Here is a 27,087-nt window from a genome sequence, read left to right on the forward strand (position 1 = left end):
AACAACACATTCAAATAAAACAAACAATTTTTGCTACAATATCTTTAAGACTTTTATATCTAGATGACCTTTATTATAAGGTAATGTGTACTGGCATATTTAAGACTGTCATTTATTTATTAAACAGGCATTTATATGTAAATCATATGTTAACATACTCAAAATAAAATAAAATAAAACACCTGAAAGAAAGAGTACCACTCATTATTATCATCCACTTTGATATGGTGATATTGTAAATCAGAAACAGAGATTTCTCTGCTTGCCTGACATTGACCTGGAGATGCTCTCTTCTGGAAATCCTGATGCCTTTATTGGCTGCCAACCTGAAAACAAACAAACTTCATCATCAAAAACTTCAATCGATATTTTGATAAATCCCATTCTAAATTTCCTGGTGACTCTTATTATCTAAGTGTGTCTCAATTTAGGTTCAGTATAACATGTACATATTCTATGGAGTTTATTTTAACTTTCCATATTATATAGAGTTAAATTTGACTGCTAACTTACGGAGTTATCCAGTCGTCTAAAAACTTTACCACAGCGTGGTTATATTATGTGAATAGGATAATAAATAAATAAATAAAGGGTGATGCGTTTATTTATTTATTTTAACAAATGGCCAGTAATTATTTTTAAATTCATAATATATTTATATATATAGCTATATGTACTAAAGTGCATGACAGATAGTAGAAACAGTCAGTGTGACGCTGAAACAAACATTTCACCTCAGAGTTCGGTATACTCAACTTAATCGATATCTAATTTAAAAATCTAATCTGATAACCTTTGGTTATACTTTACTTATGCCAAAAACACGATGAGATAATGTGAATTTCCATAGACAAGCGCTAAATCAATACGGTAATCTTTTTCAATCGGTTCTGTGAGGAATGATTGACAGATGAAGCCGGCGTCTCAAAGCCTAGTGAGCTGCCTACATAGACAGCATCTTGGCGCGTTTTTATGCTCTACATTGCTGTTTAGATAGGCAGCTTTCTATGTTTTGACACACATTTGAGGGTCAGAGGGACTGTAGATAATTTTTTATATTTACAAATATTATTCTGCATATAAATAGCATAAATGACTAATGTCACTCAGATAAAAAAATATTTCTTTGTGTGATAATACGGATGTCTAATAAATTATGTTAACCTACAAACATCATAATATTTGTAACTTTGGCCTTGAATATTCTTGGTAATTGGGGGGGGGGATACACGTATCTTGTCAAAATGTGGCAAACAAAAATATTTAATTTCAGAACAGTTCACATTTTCCATTTGTCAGACTGTTGGCCCCGCCCATTTAGCGCAAACTGTCCAAACTGACAGGAGACAAGCCAATCAAACAGCGGAATGTCCCCGGGAGAGTTCGACGGGGGCGGGCCCGTGTGACGTCTGCTAATTTTGATGGGAAGTGCAGAGTTTGACGCTACGCCTTTGCGTGAAGAATTTTTTAGAGTCAGATAAGATTTGAGCAAGTTCGCTCCTCGTCGAGCGCATTTGATCGTTTAGCGGTGCAAGCAGAGGATATGGCCTACCATAATCAGTATAGACCATCTCAATATAACAGCGCGCCGCCGGATCAGAGCTTTTTATGGAATATATTTCAGAGGTGAGTGAAACACGAGCACGGATTCCGCATTTGACAAGCGCAGCAGGAAAGAGCTTGTTCTCACAAGCCACGTACGAAATGCATTGGGGAACTTCAGTAGAGGATTGTATAGCTTGCAAACGCAAATGTCTATAATATTTTGTACTTCCGCCGTTTTTCGATTGTTATTCGGCTGATAGCAGACTCTTCTCGTCTGACTTTCAGTATTACGACATTCAAAACAGTTAACTCAGTTTTTATTTCAACTGAACATTTGAGATGAACTCGTTTTTAATAGTTTCGACTGTCATTCGATGTTATTTTGTATATAAGTGAACAGAGAGTGAGTTGTTTTGGTTTAACTAAGTTGCTCGTCTCATAGTAATGAATTATGTAATACTGTATAGGATTGACTCTTTCTCATGGGACGAGTTCTTGCGTTATAGTTGCACTATATATATATATATATATATATATATATATATATATATATAAAACGTTATATATAAATTTTTTTTGTTGTTGTTGGTTTATGTAACGTTACAAATACTCGCGTACCCATTACGTCACTATGTTGTTAACGTCTCGCGCCCACACCCGTTGCGTTATTAAGATGCCTTGACAAGTTAAAAGTAGTTCAACTTTCGTTTTGAACTCAATAACTCGTATAAACGGCCCTTATAGCATCACACCGCCGTCAAAACGCAGACGGATGCATCTCAGTAAACGCCACATAGCAACATTCCTGTTATATTGTAATATTCTCGGTCATATGACTCGGGAATATCAGAGGTGCCAGTGAGTCACCAGTGTTGATCTATACATTACACACGAGCCATCTGTGAGTATGGAAACTATTTCTAGTTTCCGTGACAATACTGAACTGCAAGGTGAACTGTTATATTATGGCTGGATTATGATTACTTTTAATGTATATGACCTGTAAGTGGTTGCTTGTATGTTTTCCATTTTCCTTTAAGGGAAAAGTGACCCTTGGTGTCCTGAATCTGATCATACTTTCCTTGAATGGAAGTTCTGGTTTAGTCAGTCCATCTAATAAATTAGTTTAAATGATCCTCAGACCATGTTTTATCTGACTTCACAACATAAAGATTGAAGTTGAAGGTTGTTTCAAAATCCCTTGTGTGAACAAGAGTCACATATGTTAAATATTGCCTGGCTGAGGAGGGGCTTATTAGATAAACAAGCCAACAAGATAGTCCTTTCACAGTTTTCTGCGGTTATGGCCCAGACTAGACTCTCTTTCAAGGTTTTATGTGTCCAAATTATTGAGGAGGCCTCTCTCTAGCACGTCGCTTCTGTTTTTCTTTTTTCTTTTTTCAGCGGCTGCTTGGAAATACAGGGGTTTTGTTGGTGTGCTAAGGCATATTGCTTTCATGCTCATTTCATAATAATGTAGCACAGGATTTGGTAAAACTCAATCCCTTTCTACCATAATCTCTTTATTACAAAACAGACCAAATAATACATGTCATTTCCACAAGGAACGACCTTCCCTCAAATTCAGTTCAGAAGGCCTGTGATGGAAACAAGTCCTTTTTTACGATTCATGGCATATGTGTAATGGAAAAGACACCCCCAACAACAGAAATAGTCAATCTGCTCCGTGTGAGACAAACTTTCACTCTTTTAAAGTTGTCGCTGGCATGCTTTGACTGAAATGAACCTATGAATGAATATGTGAGGATGTAGAAGAACAGATCAACTAGCTTCCCAAGACACTTTTCTAAAATGTGCCACATGTAAACTCAAAGGAAAAGAAAACTGTTTAGATGTAAATGAATGGACCTTTTCCGGAGTACATTTGAAACATGAAATCTGAGTCTTTTGAAATCTCTGTCTATAAAGCCTCTGAAAGCTTGTTCTGAAGCTTTTACTTTTAGTTTCATTTGACAAGGCTCACATCCGGAAATGGTTTTGGTTTCCTATTTGTCTCATTACCGTTTTAGACACTGTCATTGTATTTTAGTCATTCACTATAGAACAAATGTTTTTAACATGAATTATATTATTTTGGCGAGCAAATGATCAATCATTTTTCTGTTTTCTCCAGGGTAGATAAAGACAGGAGCGGGGCAATATCAGACACAGAGCTTCAGCAGGCATTATCAAATGGTATGTTTATTTTTCCCCCCATTAATTTTCCCTTTTTCTTACTTTTTAGTCATCAGTAAACATATTCCAACCGGAGCTGGAAGATAAATATTCACCAGAAGCACTGAAGTATAAATATTGTGTGGGTACCATTGATTACCTTTAATTTTGGAATATGAGCCTATTAATAAAGGGAACCAGGTTTCTTTGTAGAAGAAAAAAACATTTCTTGTAAACACAGCAAGTGTTTATCTGTAACAGCTGTCAAATGGTTTTGCCAACACTATTATTCTTGGCAATATGATATAGCACAATTTACATGTGCCGCGCTTATATTTTCATTTGAAAGTATACTTTATTTTGTTGCACTAAAAAGATATTTCCTTTGTCTTTTTTACATTTTTTTTTTTTATCAGTGATCACATTTTATATGATGACGATCTTTAAAGATTGTTCCCACACAAGGGAAAATGTTCACCGTATTGTTGCCCACATTGATTTTTGTTGCAACATTTTCTTGTTCGTGAAAAACCAAGTAATAATCAGCAGTCAAATCATTGTATATATGACTATTGGAGATTTCAGATAATCTCAGTATTAATGCATTTTCCATGTATAGGGTAGAAAATAATAATGACACTCTTAAAATATTGTTTTTGATTTAATTTATGTTTAATTAATGGTCAGCAAAAGAAATAATGTTATTTAACCTTGAGGTCAAGCAAAATATAATGTGAGGTGTTATTTTCCATTCATTTTCTAAAGGTTTGTTTGTGATTTTCAATTGTGATATTTTTTTTCAGTGTTCTTTGATCAATAGAAAGTTCAACAAAACAGTATTTATTGAAAATTTTATTATTGTAAAGGCCGATTCAAACCAGAAGATTCAGGCCAATGCCGACAGCCAGCCGATTACAGCCAGCCATTATCACTAATCCAAAACCCCCAAAATGGTGATTTGCTCCTCCTTTGATCGATTTAATGCATCCTTGCTGAAAAATATTGAATGATACATATACTGCAGACATATAGAGACATATTCAGCACATAAGAGTCGAGGTCAGAGGTCAGCCTGGGGCGATTGCTGTGTCCCTGGTGTGCATTCAGAGACTCAGAACAGAGCAATGGACTGGAGCAGTGCTGAAAAACTTGACCTGAGCTCTGAACCACAGGTTGCCACCAGCCATACACTTATAACACGTGACATGCAATGTCTTTTTTCAGACCTCTACAACAGTAAAGGCCAATTCAAACCAGAAGATGTAGACTAAAGACCCGTTCACACCAAGAACGATAACTATAAAGATAACGATATTAGCGTCCACACCAGCAAACGATAAAGTCTTTTATTCTGAGCGCACGTGTGTCTGCCGCTTTAAATCCTCGAGCTCGTTACAGCAGGATGGATTCTGATTGGATGTCAATGTTTGTATTGTTCATCAGCTGGAAAAATTCTGAAAATGATTCCAACGATACCGTTTCTCTGTGCCTTGATCGTTATAGTTGTAGTGTGGACTCTGCTATTCTTTTATATTGAGAACAAATTTTAGAACTATATCTTTATCGTTATCTTTATAGTTATCGTGCTTGGTGTGAACAGGCCTTAATGCCGATGGCTAGCCCCAAAAATGTTGATTCGACCAGCGTATCTGTCAGTGCAGGGTGAATTGGCCTTACCATTGTAAAATTCACTTTTGATCATTTGAATGAATCCTTGCTTAATTAAAATATGAATTTCTTTGAAAGAAAGTTTTATTCACCCTAAACGTTTGAACTGTAGTTTATGTCTCCCCATGATGCTATTTCTTAAGTCACAGTGTAGAGGAAAGTTCGTTTTTTTTTGTAAATGAACACATTTAAAATGCTATTGTGTGACTTCTGTGGTAGAACAGACTAAAATCATTGGTTTAAGAGAGGATAGAGGCATTAGAAGTATCAAAACTAGCTACTCTTCATTCCAATCTATCTTTGTGTTTGATAATAGTTTATCAAATATGTCTTTTCTCTAAAATAAGTAATGGGACATCACATATGGAATGTGCCTTAGTCAAATACCTCCTCAGCCTATTCTGCTTCGTGAGCATATGGCCTTGCTGCCAAAGTGGATCAGAGTTCTTTTACTCCTGCCAGAAGCTGTTATCTGCTCCAAGCAGTAAGGCAGATGTAGTGCTCATCTCATTGAGGTGCAGAATTAGCAGGAAACTCTGTTATCATCTGGCTGATTGCAATGCATGTTCCTGTCAGCACTGCTGCAGTGCAGTTCTGTGTTATAGCACATAGATCATTGTCATTGTCTATACTTTTCAGCAGCACATCATTGTGAAGTATACTTCTGTGTAACTCTGTAATATTTTAAAGAAGTGTACTATTAGTATTGTAGAGGTTTAAAACAGACATTACATGTCATGTGTTATAAAGTGTATTCCATTCAATTCAGTTCAAGTTATTTGTATAGGGCTTTTCATGATACAAATCTGCTCCATTGCTCTGTTCTGAGTCTCTGAATGCACACCAGGGACACAGCAATCGCCCCAGGCTGACCTCTTACCTCGACTCTAATGTGGTGAATATGTCTCTATATGTCTGCAGTATATGTATCATTCAATGATTTTCAGCATTATATCTCCATATTATTGTATTTCTTTTGAAATGCCACTTTTTTTTTCTTTTTTCAAAAGAAACCATAATTTTGACCAAACAGATTCAAGTAGATTCAAAATATTTATTGTAAGAACTAAAATAGTAAAAATCTTAAAATACTAAAGGCATTTCGTCCACACATAATACGGTTTTAGAGTAATTTGCTAGTAGTCAATACATTAGTAAAAAAACATTTCTGTTTACACCTAAAACATTTTCAGTAGACTACATGAAAAACCATTGGGAATATATTTTCAGTGACAACACACATGATTTATAGACTCAGAGTTTTGCTTTGACGAATTGCGACAGACAGTTGGAACCGACTGTGTAAATGAATTGAATTTACCAAGCTGAATCAAAGATGCTTGGAAAATATATGTTTAAGCTCTTAAACTTGAAGAAGTGCGTTAAAAATGTACATTTGATAATCATTTTAAATCCCCAGAAAACTATATCTGTATACATACATAATAAGCAACATAATAAAGTGTAAACATTTCCTGTAGTTCTCTCTCTCTCTCTCAATTCAAAGCATTGAGACCATTGCATGAACAAAGAACAGATAATGATTATATAATACATAAACAAAACAAGAATAGATTTGTATAAATCATTGCGTAAATAAGTATATGAATACATTTTCTATAAACAAGAAATAAAATAAATCTTGCTTTAGTTTTGTCCACTGGCTGACTCTCTTAGTTTGTTAGCTCTCTCTCTTTCTCTCTCTCTCTCTCTAATTGTTGTTCAGGGTGTCTGATTTTATTAGATTGTCTTACAGTAAAAGTGCTCTCCTCTCAGCTCTGTCGTTTAGCTGGCTCAACATATTTATGCTCTCTTGATTTCCTCCGATGCTGCTGTTCACGTAGATTTATATCAGAGGTCATTGCTGAAACAGTGGCAGTGCGCAACTTTGATTTACTGTGTCACAACTATTCAATTCACTGACTTTAGCAATGTTGCATTATAATTTCACTCCGCTGACCAGGGCATAATGAATTTATACTCAGAAAGCATAAATGGAAAGGAAAGCATTCAAACTTGCTATCAGCACTGAGAAAGGTTATGCATGTTCAGCTGTGGCTGACTTTGTTTTATAGTACTATGGGGCCTGGCTCACTTATTTCTCTCGGATGTGGATTGCTGCCTGAAAGGGTTGCTTGTGGTGTTAATGCTGTCAGAGTTAAGGTTGTACATTTTTTGTTAACTTTACATATAGTCAGACTTGATTAGGGTGTTTGGAGCTTACTAGCTCTAAATTAAGACTTACCAAGTGATGATTATCTAAAAAAAAAAAAACTAGTTGGCTGGTAACCTTATATAAAAATGCAACATTATGTGTTTTAAATTGAATTGTGCAAATGAAACCCTCACTGATGTACGCAACATAAGCAATTAAAATTAAACATTCTACAAAGAAAAATAAAATGCCCATTATGACTCCGACATTTAGCAGTTTTGATCTTGGAGGAAAAACTATAATCAGAACTGTATATATGAACCCTGAAGTTTATTCATTTTCTTCAGATCACCATGTGGAGACACGGTGACACTTAGGAAAAAAAAACTCACTTAAGGCTGCTTAAATGAAAATATAAAAACAAAGTCTTGCCCTTTTAGCTTCATGAAGAGATGGAGAATGTTATGAAAAAAGTTCACCAAGCCTTTATTTATTTAATTAAAAAAAATTATACAGTAAAACTGTAATATTGTAAAATATAATTTAAAATAACTTTTTTCTATTGTAATATATCCAGTATGCTAATATGCTGCTCAAGAAACATTTCTTCTTATCAATATTGAAAAAAGTCATCCTGCTGCCCTTTTTTAATTCTTTGATGAATAGAAATTTCAAAAGATAATTTGCATAAATGCTATAATAACAAATGTCTTTATTGTCCTAAGTGAATAAAAGTATTAAAATCTTAAAAAAAAAAAAAAAAAAAACTTGCTTAACTTTTAAACAGTAGTGTGTTGTGTATATATATATATATATATATATATATATATATATATATATATATATATATATATATATATATATATATATATAAAATCAAATACAGTCTTAGGACTGGTAAAATGTACAAAATAGTATAATATAGCAATTTTTTCATGGTTCATTCAAAATTGCTGTTTTATCAATGCTGTGTTTGACTCTTGAATATGATCTAAAAAGAAGTACTTGTGTTAACATATGCAGTGTTGTTGTATGCGGCAGACTGCTGTGTACTTGTCTCGTGGAGCGATGGGAATGTTGCCATTTTCCATGATTCCTCCTGGAGTAGGCAGCGCTTTGACTGGAGCCAGTGTGCAACACATAGGGGCGTCTTTGTGCCTGAATTCAGACCTGCCTCCTCTCCAGTCCTTACCACTAGCAGCCATTCTCTTTCTGAGATGACACCACGTTATTCCCACTGTTTCCATTAGCCTACCTAATATGGTCAGGGTGACCTTAGTGGTCTTGTTTGGCAGGAACACAATCCTTCTTTAAAAAACATTACGAACATAATTTTCTCCATTCTGTTTACAACTATCCCCGTCCCACCAGCTAGAGGAGCATTATGATTGTTCCCTGATTGTTCTTGACCAGTACAAGTCCTTCCTCTCTCTCATAATGGCTCTGTGCGTGTGTCAGGTCATGGCTCCGCATTGCCAAGAAGAATGGCTTTATTTTACAGCTGTGCGTTTCAGTCCTGTGTCTTCCGGTGTTGTTTCCCCCTGCGTGCCCACCGTGTGTTGTAGGTGTGCTAAGATAAGCACGTTCAAACAAATGATGGTGTTCTTTCAGCCAAAGCAGAAAGGGAGGTTTCACTGAGCTGGAATAAGAGAATGACGTATATAGACTATAAAGGTGTTCCTCCAGGTCAGTGAAGGGTGTCTATTGAAGCGTACCTGAAATGTCTTTCTTACTACCTCATGTTATGACTGTAATGCCACTCCCTATAGGCATTATGAAACAGATTCAAAGGAGCCCGTGAGTGAACATGTTACAAAGAAGGAAAAAAGGATACTACACAGTTGTGTTAGTACCTCTGGCTATCCTAAGATATGAAATCTAAATTGACTCTATTGAATGGTTTTACTGTGTACGATTGCTCACTGCGTATTATTCTAAACAGTAAACGCAAGCGTCACGGGTGATGCATGTATGCCATACACCGCTCACGCAACAGGGGGTAGTAGAGTTGGGTGATATTAGTAGACTCGGGTCGCGTGATATTCAGATCAAAATGGCAACTGAAGAGGAGTGTATTCTGTTGCTGATGAACTATCGTATAAATGTGGATGAATACGTATAAGTTCGCATAAATTTTCCTCTTCGCCCGCCATTGTATTCAAACCTTCTTCTTCTGTAAACACAATATACTTGAATTAATGTACAATACTTGCAATGTCGCCCCCACGTGCGTTGACTATGAAACGGCCCTAAGAGTTTGTTCATAATCTTTCATCAAAATGTCACATACTTTTGAAAGGTGAAGAATGTTTTGGTAACACTTGGTCTTTGTTACACTTGTTACATGTAGCTATTTACTATACAGTAATAACACTAATTTGGCAAAATTAGATGTGCCTAACACTATGCCAAACTGTAACCTCGAAAGACACTTATTATTCAAAATCACCTTTTAAATATAACACTTCACTTGTGTGTTGGAATTGTGTGTACGCAGTCATCTTAGAAGGATAAAAATCCATCCAGTCTTTTTTTTTTTTAAACCAGGCTCAAAAAACAAGCATTTTGGATCCTGTCCGCAATATGATGTCGTATAATTCGGTAGCCCCACCCACTGCTATTGACTGACAGGCATGCATTACCAAATCCTCAGCTCTCAGTGTGTTGTGCCATGTCCACCGTTTTGTCTGCGTGTCCGGTTGTGTCGAAAGCAATTGCTGTATTCACACCATGTCGTAATTACTGTAATTCTGAGATGAGAACACATGACGTTCTGCTTGGAGCTGTTCACACACTTGGACTCTATGGCACTATCAATGCCTATACATAGCGCCTAATGAATCTGAGGTGGTCAGGAGGTACAAGTACAAGTGGAAAATTCCCAGTTCACAAGTTGTAATCACGAGTTCTACAAGGACGTGAGCGTGTGGTATCTCATAATCACGGTAATTAAGATATAGCGTATATGCTTTGTTTCAGGATGTAAGCCTCAACACGTGAGTCATCATTGTCTACCTGTGACTGATCCACAGAGGACAGAGTGGTCAAGTGGCTTATTTATCTTAATGTCTAAACAGTATTTGTTTTTGTATGTTGTTTCATTTAAGCACACAGCATTGGTGAACTGTATCACATACTTTCTAGGTGTCGCATCCATCTTTGCAAAGCGGCTGTGAAAAACTAAACATACTATACACAAGTACATAAAAGATTCAAACTACCATTCCGAGACATTTCTGGTTCATTCACATTATTGTTTCTTCTGCTGTAGTCCCTCCTTGAGTCCAGTCCATACACGTACGGCTGAATACCGGTCCGCTCACTCTCGCTCATGTTGCTTCTTCTCTGTTTACTGCCATATGCAAAGCAGAGACGTCTAAGCTCCGCCTCCTTCTGGAGTCTGCCGGGAAGTTGCAGCTCATTTCCATGTAAGGGAACACACCCCTGAAACTGCACTTTTTAGACCCGCCCCGCAAAAAAGACACTTTTACACGTTATACTGTATGGTATTTTGAGCTGAAACTTCACAGGCACATTCAGGAGAGCCATAATATTAATTTTACATCTTGTAAAAAGGGGCATATATGCCCTTTAAATCTAGAATACTAGTTGTCCATGTTACAAGTTGCAACCCCAGACCAACTAACCCAAATCCTAACTCAAACCCAAATAATTGCGTGCTGTTAATTAACATTACTTAAATGTAGAAATACAACGTAACACTAACTCTAAATACTCCACAAAGACACTTTTTTTTTTGCTGACATAACCACATTACAGTATAACATTACACCAGAACAATAATTTGATCATATAGAATGTATACTGTCATATATATATATATATATATATATATATATATATATATATATATATATATATATATATATAAATAATATATTTTAAACTAATAAAAGTATTTGTAATACCTAAAAATAAGCAATCCAATTTTATGTTGGCAGTTGACGTCAAAGACAGCACTCAGCAGAAAAAGTCTGTTTTACACTTTTAACAGGTTCCAAAACATAATCAGGCACTGGCAAACATCTACCTAATATAATACAATGTTAGCAAAATGTTTACTTTTAGTGATAACATGAAAAATATTTTTTTTAATATCTATTTTATATATAAAATCAATTCATGCCCTTCATTATCCATTTAATATTTTATTTCACTTATTTGACTTACAGGACTGATGGCATATGGACTCAAGCTTCTGTTTTGTTGTTTTAATAATTTAGTTTTACATGGAAACCGATTGTTATCTGTTTTTGTTTCATTCCCAGGTACATGGACACCTTTCAACCCCGTGACTGTCAGATCAGTTATATGTGAGTAATGAGTATTGTTATTTTCTATGATTGACAAAAACATAGACATGCAGTCTTTTTCTCTTTTTCAATCCTCGTGTTTGTTTGTGAGCTCCATGACAACCTGCAGTGTTTCCTATTAGCGCACTTAGCTGAGAAAGGTTCAGTTGTTTCAGCTCAAACTGGAAGAATGTAGCTGTCATCTGCGTTGAAAAAGTAGCTCAGAAAGTGGAAGGTTTTTGTCGTGAACAACAGAAATCGGCAGAGCTTTACTGGAGAAAGTTAGTCAATAATAATTGACTGTGTGTAATGATTCCTAACTCCACAATACAGTGATCACTTTCAGCTCATTTCAAGTGGATACACATGGCCTCCATAACAGTTCAATTTAGATCTTTCTTGAATATATTTTCCACATTTTTGGGCCAACTCAAACAGTTTTTGTGATTCTAACTTGTGCTCAATCTTTTCAAATCGAGGGCAAAATTTTATAAATGTACTTTGTAAACATATGTTTTTGATAGACAATTACTTCACCAGTCACTTAATACCAGCATCAATGAAATGTCAACAAAGTGTGAATTTGAAGACTAAATGCGCCCACTGTTCCCACAATTCTTTCTTTTCAGCTATGTTTGACCGTGAGAACAAAGGCGGGGTTAACTTCAATGAATTCGCCGGCGTTTGGAAGTACATCACAGACTGGCAGAACATCTTCCGCACCTACGACAGGGACAACTCAGGGTTTATCGACAAGAACGAGCTCAAACAGGCGCTCACTGGCTTCGGTGAGTTTGTAATGCTTACTTATTGACTGCTATAAATGGAAAGCTGGAGGCGATGGATGTGTTTGTTGAGGAGTTTAAAGAAACTCCTGTAGGAATGAGAGGCAGAGGCACTGATGCACAAAACCAATAAGAGGAAGGACAAATAAACTGATGGAAAATGATTAATGTCACCCTTGAGGAGAACACTGAACTTCGAACGCTTCTCCTTTTGCACAGGTTATCGTCTATCAGATCAGTTCTACAACACACTGATAGAGAAATTTGACCGTCAGAAGAGGAGCCAAGTGGCTTTTGATGACTTCATTCAGTGCTGTATTGTACTACAGGTAATGATCGGTGTTATATGCAACATTTGCTTTTATTTTTATTTTTATAAAGGGATAGTTCACCCAGAAATGAAAATGCTGTCGGTATTTACACTCCCTCATGTTGTTCCAATCCTATGATTTTCTTTCTTCTGTGGAACACGAAAGGAGCATTTTCGTAGATTGTCCTGGCCACACTTTTTAAATATAAAGAAAGTAAATACTGGGGCTGTCTAATTGAAAAAATGGCAAAAATCTAACCTTAGATATATCATAAAAGTGGTCCATGTGAGTCGTGCACTACATTTATAGTCTTTTGAAAACATTCAGTAGCTTTGTATGAGCAACCAACTGAAAGTTTGTTATTTGCTGCAACTCTTGACATTCAGCATGGCTCTGTTTACACCAGGTATAAGATGATTTGTGGTCATTTGTGAATTAGTAATTTTTTTATTTAAATCTTTTCAATGAATTGGTCGATCTATTTGACAACTAGTCTGAATAATTTTTAACCTGATCCATCTATTTCAGTTGCTTGTACACAAAAACATACAGTTATCATTATTACTGTGTTTCTACGGCAAACTAGAGCGGTCAAACTATTAATAACATCCAAAATAAAAGTTTGTTTACATAATGTATTTGTGTACTGTGCATATTTATCATATATATATATATATGTTTATATTTATATATATATATATATATATATATATATATATATATATATATATATATATATATATATATATATATATATATATATATATGTTTATATTTATATATATATATATATATATATATATATATATATATATAAATACACAAACATACATGTATATATATTTTTAAATATTTACATGTACGTTTATTTGTATTCATATAGTATTTATAAATAATTTAGATATATAAACAAAACGTATTTTTCTTAATCATATACATGCATGTGTGTGTATTTATTTATATATACATAAATATACACAGTACACAAATATATTATGTAAACAAAAACTTTGTTTTGGATGCAGTTAATTGCGATTAATCGTTCAACAGTAAGATTGTATTACTGTACTGCGTAAAAAGAGAATCACAATGCACTTAAATCATTTTCAGTAACAGCGTTTGAAATCAAAGTGGATAAATGTTGTGTTTGTGGTTAACAGTCACGGATCAGTAGCAGACTCGCAATATGAGGCCATGCTGCTTCTGTACCACTTACATTACCCCATTATAAAAACAATAATGCACTGCATGATCAAACATTTAGGTGGTATAATTATATAGTTTTGAAAAAAATAACCCCCCCAATAGAGTCACCTAATAGGGGAATTCCCCCCATTTTAAATTCAGGCCCTGAATGAATGTCTGTAACAGTCCTGACTGGAGTATCACCATAAATAATTCTACATGATGAAAAGAAGGCCTCAAAAAGAGTGGTATCTGTGATCGTTATCGGCAGATACTGCTTCCTTTGATCAACGATCGGTCAAATAACTCAAAAAAAGTGTTTGGGGGTCAAATTAATTTACAGATTTGGTCACATTTGTTCACGAATTGTTGTTGGATTCAGCTCACTGATGAAGTGTTCCAGTTACAGTGGTTCGGTTTACTGGAGGTGAAGATTATCAGTGAATAAACCTCAATTTTGGCCTGTTCCTAACATAAATTCTCATTGGACTTGAGAAGACTTGTAACATATTGCTCTCTTGACTCATATAGACCACTTTTATTTATACTTTCATGGTGCTTTTATGTCTTTTTTTAAAGCTTAAAATCATGATGAAGTTTGGGATGAAGTTATGTTCACCTTACACTGATTGTGTATATTTGAATTTGAACAGAGGTTAACTGACGTCTTCCGGCGGTATGACACGGATCAGGACGGCTGGATCCAGGTGTCATACGAACAGTATCTTTCAATGGTCTTCAACGTGGTATAGCACAACACACGCCTGCACTCTCCTGTGCCAAACAACAAATGGCCCTCCCCATGCAGTCTGTAGCAGAGACTAGTCATCACTACCCTCTACAGGACAACACGGGACGGGATCTTTATGACTCTTCATTCCATCTGTCTGTTTGTAGTCATATCATATTTCTTTATTATCTTAACTATTATTATTGAAATATCACTCTCTCTGTGTTTAAGGAATGTTGACATTGTGAAAATCATATTACGTCTCAGTTGCATGCTTTCTGAAAAACCTCCTTAAATGTCAAAGCATGAACTAATGATTCTTTATGTGGCTGAATTCATGTTTACAATGAAATACTGTGAGCGCAAGTTGTGTTTCGCCAAATTAAGATCCTTTTATTTGGATTGACTGTCAGCTCTTCCATATATTTGTAAAGAATTATATTTTTGGATCTGTACAATGTAATTCAACCTTTTATTTTGGGAAGGAGGTGCATATTCTTTTGTATGTCTTTTTCATGCATGATGCCTTACAACTGTTAAAATAACAAAAAAATATATCTGTTTTATTAAAACTGGAACATGTTTGAAAATGAGCCTTTAATTTGTATTTGCATCTTTTAAAGAATGTTTTTGTTGTTGTTTTTTGTCAGTTAGTGATTTTTATTTTATTAAGGACAGGGACACCAATAGCTTGTCCGCACACCTAAGATAATGGTGTTTCATTACTGTCAAATGTGATAGATAAATCTATATTTTTAAAGGTTGGATTGCATGTTTATGATTTTACTTTATTCACAATGCTACCCCCTAGTGGATGATTTTGAGCAATACATGATTGGGCATTTGAAATACTGTTGGAGGGACTGATTGGGCATTGCAAAAAATTTGTATTTTACCCCTCGGAATGTAATTTTTACCAGAAAACCCAACTAGTAATGCGATTGGGCTAGTTAACCCAAACTGAGGAGACCGAACCGTATTCTACTTCTGTAAAGCCAGCTTCTTCTGACATTTTCTGGATTTTCTGCGCTTTAAACTGAATCGTTTAAAACGGTTTGCATCTGCAATAAGCATTAATCCACAAATGACTAAAGCTGTTAACTTTTTTAATGTGGCTGACACTCCCTCTGAGTTCAAACAAACCAATATCCCGAAGTAATTCATTTACTCAAACAGTACACTGACTGAACTGCTGTGAAGAGAGAACTGAAGATGAACACCGAGCCGAGCCAGATAACGAACAAAACATTGATTCAAGAACCGTTTCTGTCAGATGCGTCCGATTCAAGAACCGAGGAGCTGATGATACTGCGCATGTGTGATTCAGTGTGAAACCGAACTGGAGGTCTCATGGGTTTGGAACGACATGTTTGTATGTCTGGGTATGGATGGTGAAGATATACAGCAGGCTCAGAGAGCCGATCCTGTCCTAAGTGTTTTTGCTTAATGGGTATCAAGCAAGAAGAGACCTACATATACAGCGCTGAAAGGAACTGCTAGCGAGTGGAGACATTTATGGAATGAGTTTCCAAGGCTTACTTTTGTGGATTCTGTTCTCTGCCGTAAAGTTAGATCCCCACCAGGTGATCAGATCTTGCAGTTTGTAGTTCCACCTGCGCGGCATCCAAAAGTGTTATAGAATTTTCTTGGTAATTCGCCTTCTGGACATTTCAGTGCACAAAAGACATTGCAGAGTGCTCTACTGAGATGTTTTTGGCCCCACATGTCTAGTCAAGCCTGTGAATCAAGGAGACCACCAACGCCTCATCAGCATGCACCAATGCAACACATAATTGCAAGCATTCCTTTTGAGAAAATTACTGCTGATCTAACAGAGTTGCCTGTTAATCAGAAAGGGAACCATTATGTTCTTGCAGTAATGAACTAGTTTACAAAATATCTCAACCTCTATGCAATCACTTATCACTGATCACAATGACCGCAGAACCTGATTTTACCAAGTGGGAGATGTTCCTGGGACGATCTTTGTTGACCCTGGAACAACATTGTGATTAAGCAATCATTAACCAACCAATTGACCATTGCTAAGTGTTTATCCGAAGATTATGTGGGCCAGCATGGAGTGCCTCTGAGTTTGCACACTGACCAAGTGTGGCAGTTTGACTCTGACTTGGTGAAAGAACTGTAGATTAACTCTTAAGATTAATTTTAAGAGATCCCATAGGGTACTGATTGGAAGATTACACTGTGGTTATTTTACATAGATAAATATCACTTTACAGTTTAAGTTTCTGTAGTAAAGTTTTATAATATAAATTTAGCAATTTACGAGTTATGTTTAAGCACTTGTAAATAAATGCTATAATTCAAATTATAATACAGATGCTGGTCATATAATTAGAATATCATCAAAAAGTAGATTTATTTCACTGATTCCATTCAAAAAGTGAGACTTGTATATTATATTCATTCACTACACACAGACTGATATATTTCAAATGTTTAATTCTTTTAATTTTGATGATTATAACTGACAACTAAGGAAAATCCCAAATTCAGTATCTCAGATACTCAATACCTTTTGCCTGAATTACTGCAGCAATGCGGCATGGAGTCGATCAGACTGTGGCACTGCTCAGGTGTTATGAGAGCCTAGGTTGCTCTGATAGTGGCCTTCAGCTCTTCTGCATTGTTGGGTCTGGCATATCACATCTTCCTCTTCACAATACCCCATAGATTTTCTATGGGGTTAAGGTCAGGCAAGTTTGCTGGTCAATTAAGAACAGGGATAACATGGTCCTTAAACCATGCACTGGTAGCTTTGGCACTGTGTGCAGGTGCCAAATCCTGTTGAAATCTGCATCTCCATAAAGTTGGTCAGCAGCAGGAAGCATAAAGTGATCTAAAATTTCCTGGTATAGGGCTACATTGACCTTGGACTGCAGAAAACACAGTGGACCAACACCAGCAGATGACATGGCACCCCAAACCATCAAGCAACGTGGATTGTGTGCCTCTCCCCTCTTCCTCCAGACTCTGGGATCCTGGTTTCCAAAGGAAATGTAAAATTTACTTTAATCAGAGAACTTAACTTTGGACCACTCAGCAGCAGTCCAGTCCTTTTTGTCTTTAGACACTTCTGATGCTGTCTGTTGTTCAAGAGTGGCTTGACGCAAAGGAATGTGACAGCAGAAACCCATGTCTTCCACGTCTGTGCGTAGTGGTTCTTGAAGCACTGACTCCAGCTGCAGTCCACTCTTTGTGAACCCCCCCCACATTTTTGAATGGGTTTTGTTTCACAATCCTCTCCAGGGTGCGGTAACACAGAGCGGTAAGGTTTTAGCCGAATATAGTAAATCGCTTTAGGCTTTAACCTAGGATCAATCATATTTAACCCTTTATATGCCACTGTCACTTTTTTCTACCACATCGTTTCCTTCCCTTCACCTCTCTATTAATGTGCTTGGAAACAGAGCTCTGTGAACAGCCAGCATCTTTTGCTATGACATTTTGTGTCATGCCCTCCTTGTGTAAGGTGCCAATGGTCGTCTTTTGGACAACTGTCAAGTCAGCAGTCTTCCCCTCTTTTCATTAGTTGTCAGTTATAACCATCAAAATTAAAAGAAATGTTGAACTCTGAGTAAGAGGACTCACATACTCAACTTTGCACATAACAGAACTATTGAGAGTAATGCGCTCAAGGTGACCCATCAAGCCAGGGAGCAGCATGCTCAAAGTGACCCTGTAATAATGGGAGCAATGCAAGGCTCAAACACCAAGACGGTCATCAGGGAGGCCACTCAGCATGCTTAATCCACCTGGTATGGTCGCCTCATGGATCTCCAGCGAACAGAGGGCTTGACCCTGAGAAAAGAGAGGAGAACTCAGACACCCAATCTGGGAGCAACATGCTCATAGCCAACCCACCAATATGAGGGGACAACAGCCAAGCTCGACCATAAGAGGAACCTATTAGGGAGGCAAAAGTTGGCCTAACAACCAGGTATGGCTGCCTCACTGAGCTTCAGGGAGTGAGAGACTCTACTCTCAGAAATGAGAGGGAGACTCAAGACACTCATCCTGTGAGCGGCATGCTCATAGGCAACCCACTAGAATGAGGAAAGCCCTGCCAAGCTCAAACAAAAGAGCAGCCTAACAGAAAGGCATAGAACTAGTGGTATGTTTGTGGAGTGTGGAGAATGAGATCTGTGGTGCAACGCAGCTCGGCCACCTCAGCAGGGGAAAGACCCTGACACTTATCCAGGTCTTTCAGCGGGTCAGCCTGGTAAGCTTGGAGCACCGCCATGGTGTGCAGTGCAACTGTGTGTACAGCTTGTGTGTACGCCCTGCTATTCAAACTGGATACACCTTGAAGGGGTTTGAATGGCAAAGAAACAGAAAGTCCCTTTTTTAGCTCATCAGCCAGGTCCACCTGAGAACCTCTTGAGTACATTCTCCTCAGCAGCAGGTCCCGAGCAAGTGGGAACCAATTGCTGTCTCCCCTCCCACAAGAAGAAAAACAAAAGAGAGTGGAACTTTTTCATTGAAAAACGATGGATGCAGATTGCCCCCTTGAGGACGTTGCATGTTCTTTGCCCAAACACAAGACGCAAAGACTGTGCATGCCATCTGATCTCAAATAATGAGGACACAGATCTGCCAATGTTCTTGTCATATTAAGATGTTTGCTTCAGACACGCTGAAGGTGTTCCCAATAGCGACCACTAGAGGACGCAGTTTAAGGCCAGGGAAATATAAAATCTATTCAATTCAATCCCCATGAATGCCAAGACCCAAGATTTCCAAGCAGAACACTTCCTCCATCAGCCTGCCTTTTTCCCTTAATCACACTGCATCCTACTGCCAATCAGCAAGTAAACATTGCACACAATCTTATCAAAGGGACAGATTAACGCACAGGCCTACCGGGCACATGGCCAGGGCACTAGACCAGAGGGGGGCCCAGCTGAAATACTGCTCGCTGACTGAATGCTGCTCTCCGGAGAATTATTTCATTATTTCATTTCATTTCAAGTGCAGATGTTTGTACGATGTAAGATATTAATTTCAAAAAGTTAAAAGTTACTGGTGTTTGACAGGTGGCAGAGTGTCAAATTAAAATGACCTCAAGTGGACAGGCAGATGAATGGATTCATCATCTGTTGGTCACACTGTTAAAGCAATTACAGACATAATGAGGAGGATATAGTGCACGCACACATTCAGCAATGACACAATAGTCGCCTCGGTGGAGAACAGACCAAGGAGAAAATCTTTGATTGAGCTGCTGCCTCTCATTAGCAGGATGGCCAGTCAGCTGTCAGACCTAATGTTTAAAATGCACCATGTCGAATATGTGCTATTAGATATTATACAGTCCCTCTTAATTTTTCTGTTTACCCCACTGCTCAAGGACATTATTCTTGCCTTCAGCTTTGATTACACGAGAACAAGCATATTTAAATACTTTTGAACATATTTAATAAAAAAGAGTTTTAGCAGTTAAAAAAAAAAACAGATGTCTGCAGTACATCACTGTCAGGCTTTATAAGCTTCATATTTTTTATTTTCACTGCTGTTTTTAGAGCAAGACAGATCTAGAGAAATGGTGTGTTACATCACTTGCACACCTATAAATCCTCTGTAGTGAATAGGTGTCGTCAGAATGATAGTTTGAAAGCAATAATCCACAAGTAATCCACAGAAATCCATTTGATCAGTATCCTGATGATACATTTGTTTATTATAAACATGCAGCTTTTTGCTTCAGAAGACTTTAATTGATGGACTGGAGTCATGTAGGTTACTTGTGGATTATTTCGATGCTTTTATCAGCTGTTTGGACTCTCATTCTGACGGCACCCATTCACTGCAATGGATTCATTGTTGAACAAGTGATGTCATGCTTAATTTCTTCAAATTTATTCAGAAACAAACTCATCATCTTGAGTGGCCTGAGGGTGAGTAAATTTTCCAACAAATTATAATTTTGGTGTCAACTTTCAGAGAAGATACTCAGTTTATCACTACATAGGCCTCAACTGGAATCTAAATGGAAAAGAGAAATTGCCCCAGATATAAAATGATTTTTGCAGCATAGTAACAAACCTAAATCTGTCCAGGAATCAAGAGTGATTATGAATCAGTTTCACAAGCTTTAGTGCAAATGAAAGTGACAAAACGTCTCCTTATCCTTCCTGACTGATTTGTTTCTAGTTTTGTTAAGGTCCTTCTCACTACTTGAAGCATGAGGTAGTACCTGTAACCAAATTGTGCACAGATAGTCCAGCTCCTCCAGATGGCACATTCACATGTGCCGACGCAGCGACGTTTGGTGTGTCTCCAGGGACAGTTTCAAAAGCATGGAGGAAATACCAGGAGAAAGGCTGTTATACAAGGAGAGCTGGACAGGGCTATAGAAGGGCAACAACCCAGCAGCAGGACCGATATCTCCTCCTTTGTGCCAAGAGGAGGAGGAGAAGCACTGCCAGAGACCTCTGAAATGACCTCTAGCAGGCTACTGACCAAACTGTCAGAAACAGACTCCATGAGGGTGGCATGAGAGCCCGAAATCCTGTAGACATGGGACATGTGCTCATAGCCCAGAACCATGCCACTCGATTGGCATTTGCCAGAAAACACTCAAATTGGCAGGTCCCATTGTCTTCACAGATGAGAGCAGGTCCACAATTAGCACATGTGACAGACGTGAAAGTGCTTGGAGATGCCATGGGGAATATTATGCTGCCTGCAACGTCATCCAGCTTGACCAGTTTGTCCGTGGGTAAGTGTTGTCTGGGGAGTAATACTTTCATGAACTCAATAGATATGTCTGTGTTTGGCTACATTGATGAATGCTGCAGAATTACGCAAATACACATTGGAGCAATTGCCAGCAAGAAAAAAAAAACATTCCCCAATATGCTATTATTTTGCAGTTTCATCTTAGGGTCCTGCTTTCGTTCAAGGGTGATTTGCTTAACACCCTTTAGCACAAAATATGTCTAATATGTCTATACTAGTTGGAATCCAGACAGAGTTCATTATTATTAAATAGGTTCAAATGAAACACATGACAACACAAACATAAACATCCTTGTTGGTCCTGGAACAACATTCCAGTCAGCCAATCAGAATTGAGATATAACTTTTCAGGAAATATCCGTTTTAGCCTTACAGTTAGGGTTAGGTGCATCTACACCCTTGTTAATCATCTATCATTTCCTATCACGCTGATTTTAGGAATAAATTATGGGTAGGGTTAGGTTTAGGGGTAGGGATTTGGTTAAGTCTATATTTTTGGACAATAATGTTGATCTAGAATCATTAAAAGATGTTGATCCAGGAATATGTCCTACTTGTCAAAATCATGGCAACCATTAGTTTATCTGTATACATCCATCCAGGGATAAGCAACTCTGATCCTGGAAGGCCACTGTCCTGCAGAGCTCCATTCCAGGGGCATAAATTACATTACCATCCGTCAAGCAGGTAACAATATTATTGCATACATAGTGGACTTCTTCGAAAAATACATTGGGATAATCTGAATTAAAGAGAAATGAATCACTTCGTCAGATGTTTAAGTGAATAAAATAGCCATGACATTCAAATTACACAACTATTGACTTAATCGCTCAATGCTCTTGTGTGTGTGAGTGTGTATAGGTGATGCAGGGTTGCCAGAGTTTTGCAACAAAACCCATCCAATTGCTACTCAAAACTAGCCCCAAACTAGCCCCATCGCATTTCGAGGGGGCAAAATATATGTTTTTCGGCGGGGTTCCTCCTAATTTGCATTCATGTCACGTTATTGGGGTCGCTTATTCAACCAGCGGCAACAGTGTTAAAGTAGCCCAGTTCCGTGGAAGAAAAAAGGAACTTGGCAATACTGAGGTGATGTAAAAGAGGAAAGCAGGCATTTGGACAAAAGCACTGTGAGGGCAAGGGAGGGGGATACTCAAAATATTTCTAACACTTTTTTGCTCAGTTTGCGTTAATTTTCTACTTACAAAATTAAGTATAGTATAAAACAGTTAATTTACAAGACACAGCGTGGTTTTTAATAATATTTTTAGGGGGGGACAACCCTCAGTCCTGTCCCCCTCCTGACCGACCCCCAGGATTCCTGCCTGCGCTCCATCCCTAATCAAACACACCTGAAAAATCTACCTCAAATCTCTAGGATTGGCTGAAAAGTTCAGGTGTGGATGGAACTAAACTCTGTAGTGAAATATGTGATTGCTATCTGAAGCTCCGCTGTAGTTTGAAGCAGGAATCCACTCCGTAGTTTACAGCCGTCCTCTCTTCTCAACACATCTGATGCTGCAGCCACACTGTGTGTGCAGACGGTGAAGCGCGCACGGTAGTGAGAGGACTCGGCAGTAGGGGGACCTCCGAGTCCTATCCACCGCAAAACGGGCTTTAATTCCGTTCACACTCCGAGACCCCGTCAAAATTCCACCGCTGAGATCCACGCAACCTGCACTGTTACGGATTTAATGTTTTTAACAGGCTGTTTTCCCCTAAAGTAATGTGTTTATCTGCGCCGTGCAACTCTCGAGGTAAGGAGCGTGCACATAAATGACAGCTAGGTTCATGCAATTGTTGGACGCGATGTGTGCTTTGCTTGGCTCGCGCGCTGGGCTGGACTCAGGCTACTGCAAGGATGATTTCCAGTACTTAGATTAAAGCATAAGTCAGTGGTGTCATTGTGTGTTATTGTCTCATCTCTCACTGTTTCATCTGGTGGGAAACGGTTTAATTCTCAACATGTCACTGCAATCGATCCTACGGACGGCTGCGGGGAATTTGAACCGGACTCAAGTGACCATAAGGTGCGTCTGTTGATTGTGAGACTGTTTCTGTCTCATATTTTAATCTTGAGACGTAGAACGAGGGATATTATTTTAGACAGACAGACTTTAAAGTGTTTTATAGATCTACGCTTTTGGAAAAAGCGACGCGGAAAGGAAGAAGTTATTACACACGCATTAAATGCGAGTGGACAGGCAAAACACGTCATAATAAATAAATAGTTATGTTTCTACAACAGTATGGACGTAATTTAGTGTTGCATCCTAGTGCGTTAACTGCGCTGGCAGCCCCTCGGAAAGGTTCTGTTACTCTTTCATTTTATAATGACACGTATTAGAGTTAGACTCATTGTTAAGCAATGTTTGTAACTATTGCAAAATTAATGTATAAAACAATCCTATAAAAATCTGTTTATAAAAAAACAATTATAAGACAATGTATGATTATTATTATTATTATTATTATTATTATTATTATTATTATTATTATTATTATAAGGTATGAATGACCTTATAATTTATGGCAACATTTATAGTCAACAAGTCAATTTATTAACAATGTGCATCGTTTTTACCTTAAAATATTTTGTTTTACTATCATGGTATGGACATTCCATTCGATGTTTTCTGCAATTATATATATATATATATATATATATATATATATATATATATATATATATATATATATATATATATATATATATATATATATATATGTCCTGAACCCTAGACATAACCCTCACACAATTAATTTAGTATTTTAACATTTTTTATTAAGACATTTGAACTTCACACTTTCAGTTTTTTAAAAACGTATAAATATTTCATTGTTTATTATTTGTAATGCACTCCATGAATGGCCCTTTGCACTATTTCTTGTGTAAAATACTCTGTTTTTTATTTTTATAAAAAAGTTAATTAATTAATTAAAAAGTTAATTAATCTATCTATCTATCTATGTAGCGAGAGATCAGATCATCAATAATGAATATTTTTCACATTGGTGCATCTCTGTGGCACAAGGCAGAAATGAGACTCTCTGAATAATAAACCAATCTTGCAAGACATTTTTTTTTTAACCTTGGTACGTTTTCAAATTAGTGTGTCAACATCTTTAGTAAAAGAAAAGAGAGTAGTAAATAAAATCTATAGCAATAACTACACCCAAAACAGTTTCAGAAAACCTGTTAAGTATTATACATTCATAAGTAGCATTTAAAAAAAGGGTGTAAGATTGACTTTGAAATAATTTTCCCTCAGAAATGGCTAGTACATTTAACAAATAATTACAAAGAAATGTCCACATTGAATGAAACACAAAAATAGAAGTAGAAATACTGAACTAGTAATTTCTTAAAGTAAAACATACTCCAGTAATCTTTATTTGCAAAATGTTTTTTTTTTTTTTTTTTTTAGGTGTAGTATTGAATAAGTGTAACTGTGTGTGTGTAGACCTGTGCATTGTGATTGTTCTTCATCTTCACAGAGCCTGCGACTACACTGTTAAAAATCGCTGTAAAAAAACGGCCAAATTTCGACAGTAAAATACTGTTTTTCATTTAAACAGTGCATTCTGGGTAATATTCATCGTTTTCGAGAAGTAGCCTGCTGCTATATATCGTAAAATAACAACGTTCAAATTCGACACTCAGCGGCTGTGTTTCAAATCACACCCTACACCCTCATTCACTATCCCTACATGAGTTTACTAATATAGTCCACCTGACAGAGAGAATGAACACTAATGAGTGAATTCAGACAATGATCAACAGCTGCTGTTAATGAGTAGAATCACTTAAGAAAAAAAACATAACAAGACAAACACATGAAATACAACTGACTTCAGCCACAGCCTTAGATGAAATCAACTGAAGATTTAAACGATCAACAAACAGCTTCACCAACTTCACACATTACTAACCAGACTGACTTTATTTCTGTCAGATCAGAGAACAGAGATCAAAAGATCTTATTGAGAATTAAAGAGATTTAGATGATAATGTTACTGTTTCGTTTAGCGTCACCATTGTGGAGATCAGTGTTTGCTTTAGTTGGGCTCCTGACCATTGACTTTTACACTTTACATTTTGTTTTATTGTTGTATTTGTATCTTTATGATGCATCTGTTACAGCAGTATTAATTTTGATAGTCAAGTGATTATGGTTGTTTCTAACAGGCATGATCTACTAGACTGACTTAAAGTGTTGCTATAATAATCAAATATTAATTTGGTGTTGAAATATTTGAGTCAATGACACTTCAATTTAGTAAGACTGAAAAGTAGTGAGATAACCAGTATTTATGGATTTAACGACTAGTTTTAGTTAAAAAGTATTTCGGGCAGCAGTCCCCACAACACTCAAAGAGAGAAATCAACAATCAGCATATGAATCTCAACAATGGTGACAATCAAAAGGTTCGTGATGCAATGCATGCTGGGTACCAGCACAGGATAAAACTCATCCATGATTCCCAGCATGCATTTTAAGGCATGAATAAATTATGCCCCTGAATTGTTCACTTATTTTCTTGAATTCTTATGTGTTTATAATTTTGCATTTGTTTTAAGTTTTAGTAGCATGTGTTGTGATGTTCAGAACTGATCTGTTCATTTATTTTGTGGATTGTCACCGTTGTTGTGATTCATACGCTGATTCTTGATGTTTCTGTTTAAATTTCAGCAAAGGTTTTTTTTTTATTTATTATGAGTGACATTTTCTTAACAGTCTTTCATAACTTATGGCTCAGCAGTGTTCCTTCTCATGCTGTGGTATCAATATTCAATAAGAGAAGAGATATGGGATTAGATCAGAATTAATAGTATTTGTTCTTGTCAATCTATAAACAACAATATCAGATTTTTTTTCTTCTGTGTACTTTTGTTTTGCTATAACAGGTTCCAAAGGCGCATTGTTACAGCATGGAAAAAAAAAAAACCTTAGTTGTTGAAAAGTCACGTTCAAGAGCCCAACTAAAGTAAACACTGATCTCCATCATGGTAGTGAAAAAAACACCTAAACCTATTAACTCTCCATAAGTTCTTCTGTAGACATCTGACAGAAATAAAGTCAGTCTGGTTAGTAATGTGAATCTGGTGAAGCTGTTTTAGTAGTTGTTTAATCAGATCTTGAGAGATTTGATGTATTCTTTTATTCAGTTGATTTCATCTAAGGCTGTGGCTGAAGTCATTTGTAGTTCTTGTGTTTCTCTTTCCTTCAGTGATTCTGCAGGTGTTTATCACTAATGCTCAATCATCAATTAATCACAGAATTATCTCATTAACTTCACTGATTCAGTGTTACTCTAACACTCTGTAGTGTGCACACATTATAAGTGTTCATTTAAAACTGAGGATTTTCTTGTGGGGTTTAAAGGGTTAAAGATTTAAGATGAAGAAAAAACAGAATGAAACATAATTTAACAGTAATAAACTGTAATT

General features: G+C 36.8%; 2 protein-coding genes across 6 annotated transcripts in view; both read left to right on the forward strand.

The window, feature by feature from the left end:
* The first annotated feature begins 1,413 nt into the window (after positions 1-1,413).
* Positions 1,414-15,460, forward strand: LOC113066097 (programmed cell death protein 6-like). Its single transcript, XM_026237734.1, has 6 exons — positions 1,414-1,626; positions 3,680-3,741; positions 11,833-11,877; positions 12,486-12,644; positions 12,861-12,970; positions 14,791-15,460. Exons 1-6 carry the CDS (start codon positions 1,544-1,546, stop codon positions 14,887-14,889), a joined length of 558 nt encoding a protein of 185 aa, XP_026093519.1. The 5' UTR covers positions 1,414-1,543; the 3' UTR covers positions 14,890-15,460.
* Positions 15,461-23,179: 7,719 nt separating this feature from the next.
* LOC113066093 (disks large-associated protein 1) overlaps positions 23,180-27,087 on the forward strand; it is a 120,178-nt gene continuing 116,270 nt past the window's right edge. For 4 of the 5 annotated variants that reach the window (XM_026237722.1, XM_026237728.1, XM_026237727.1 and 1 more), the window contains exon 1: positions 23,180-23,392. The gene's annotated coding sequence lies outside the window, so the exon portion shown is untranslated. Of the gene's footprint in view, positions 23,393-23,424; positions 23,666-27,087 lie in introns of those variants that run through there. The other variant, XM_026237725.1, reaches the window with a different exon arrangement.

The sequence above is a fragment of the Carassius auratus genome, chromosome 49 (assembly GCF_003368295.1).
Source record: "Carassius auratus strain Wakin chromosome 49, ASM336829v1, whole genome shotgun sequence".
Taxonomy (NCBI): Eukaryota; Metazoa; Chordata; class Actinopteri; order Cypriniformes; family Cyprinidae; genus Carassius; species Carassius auratus.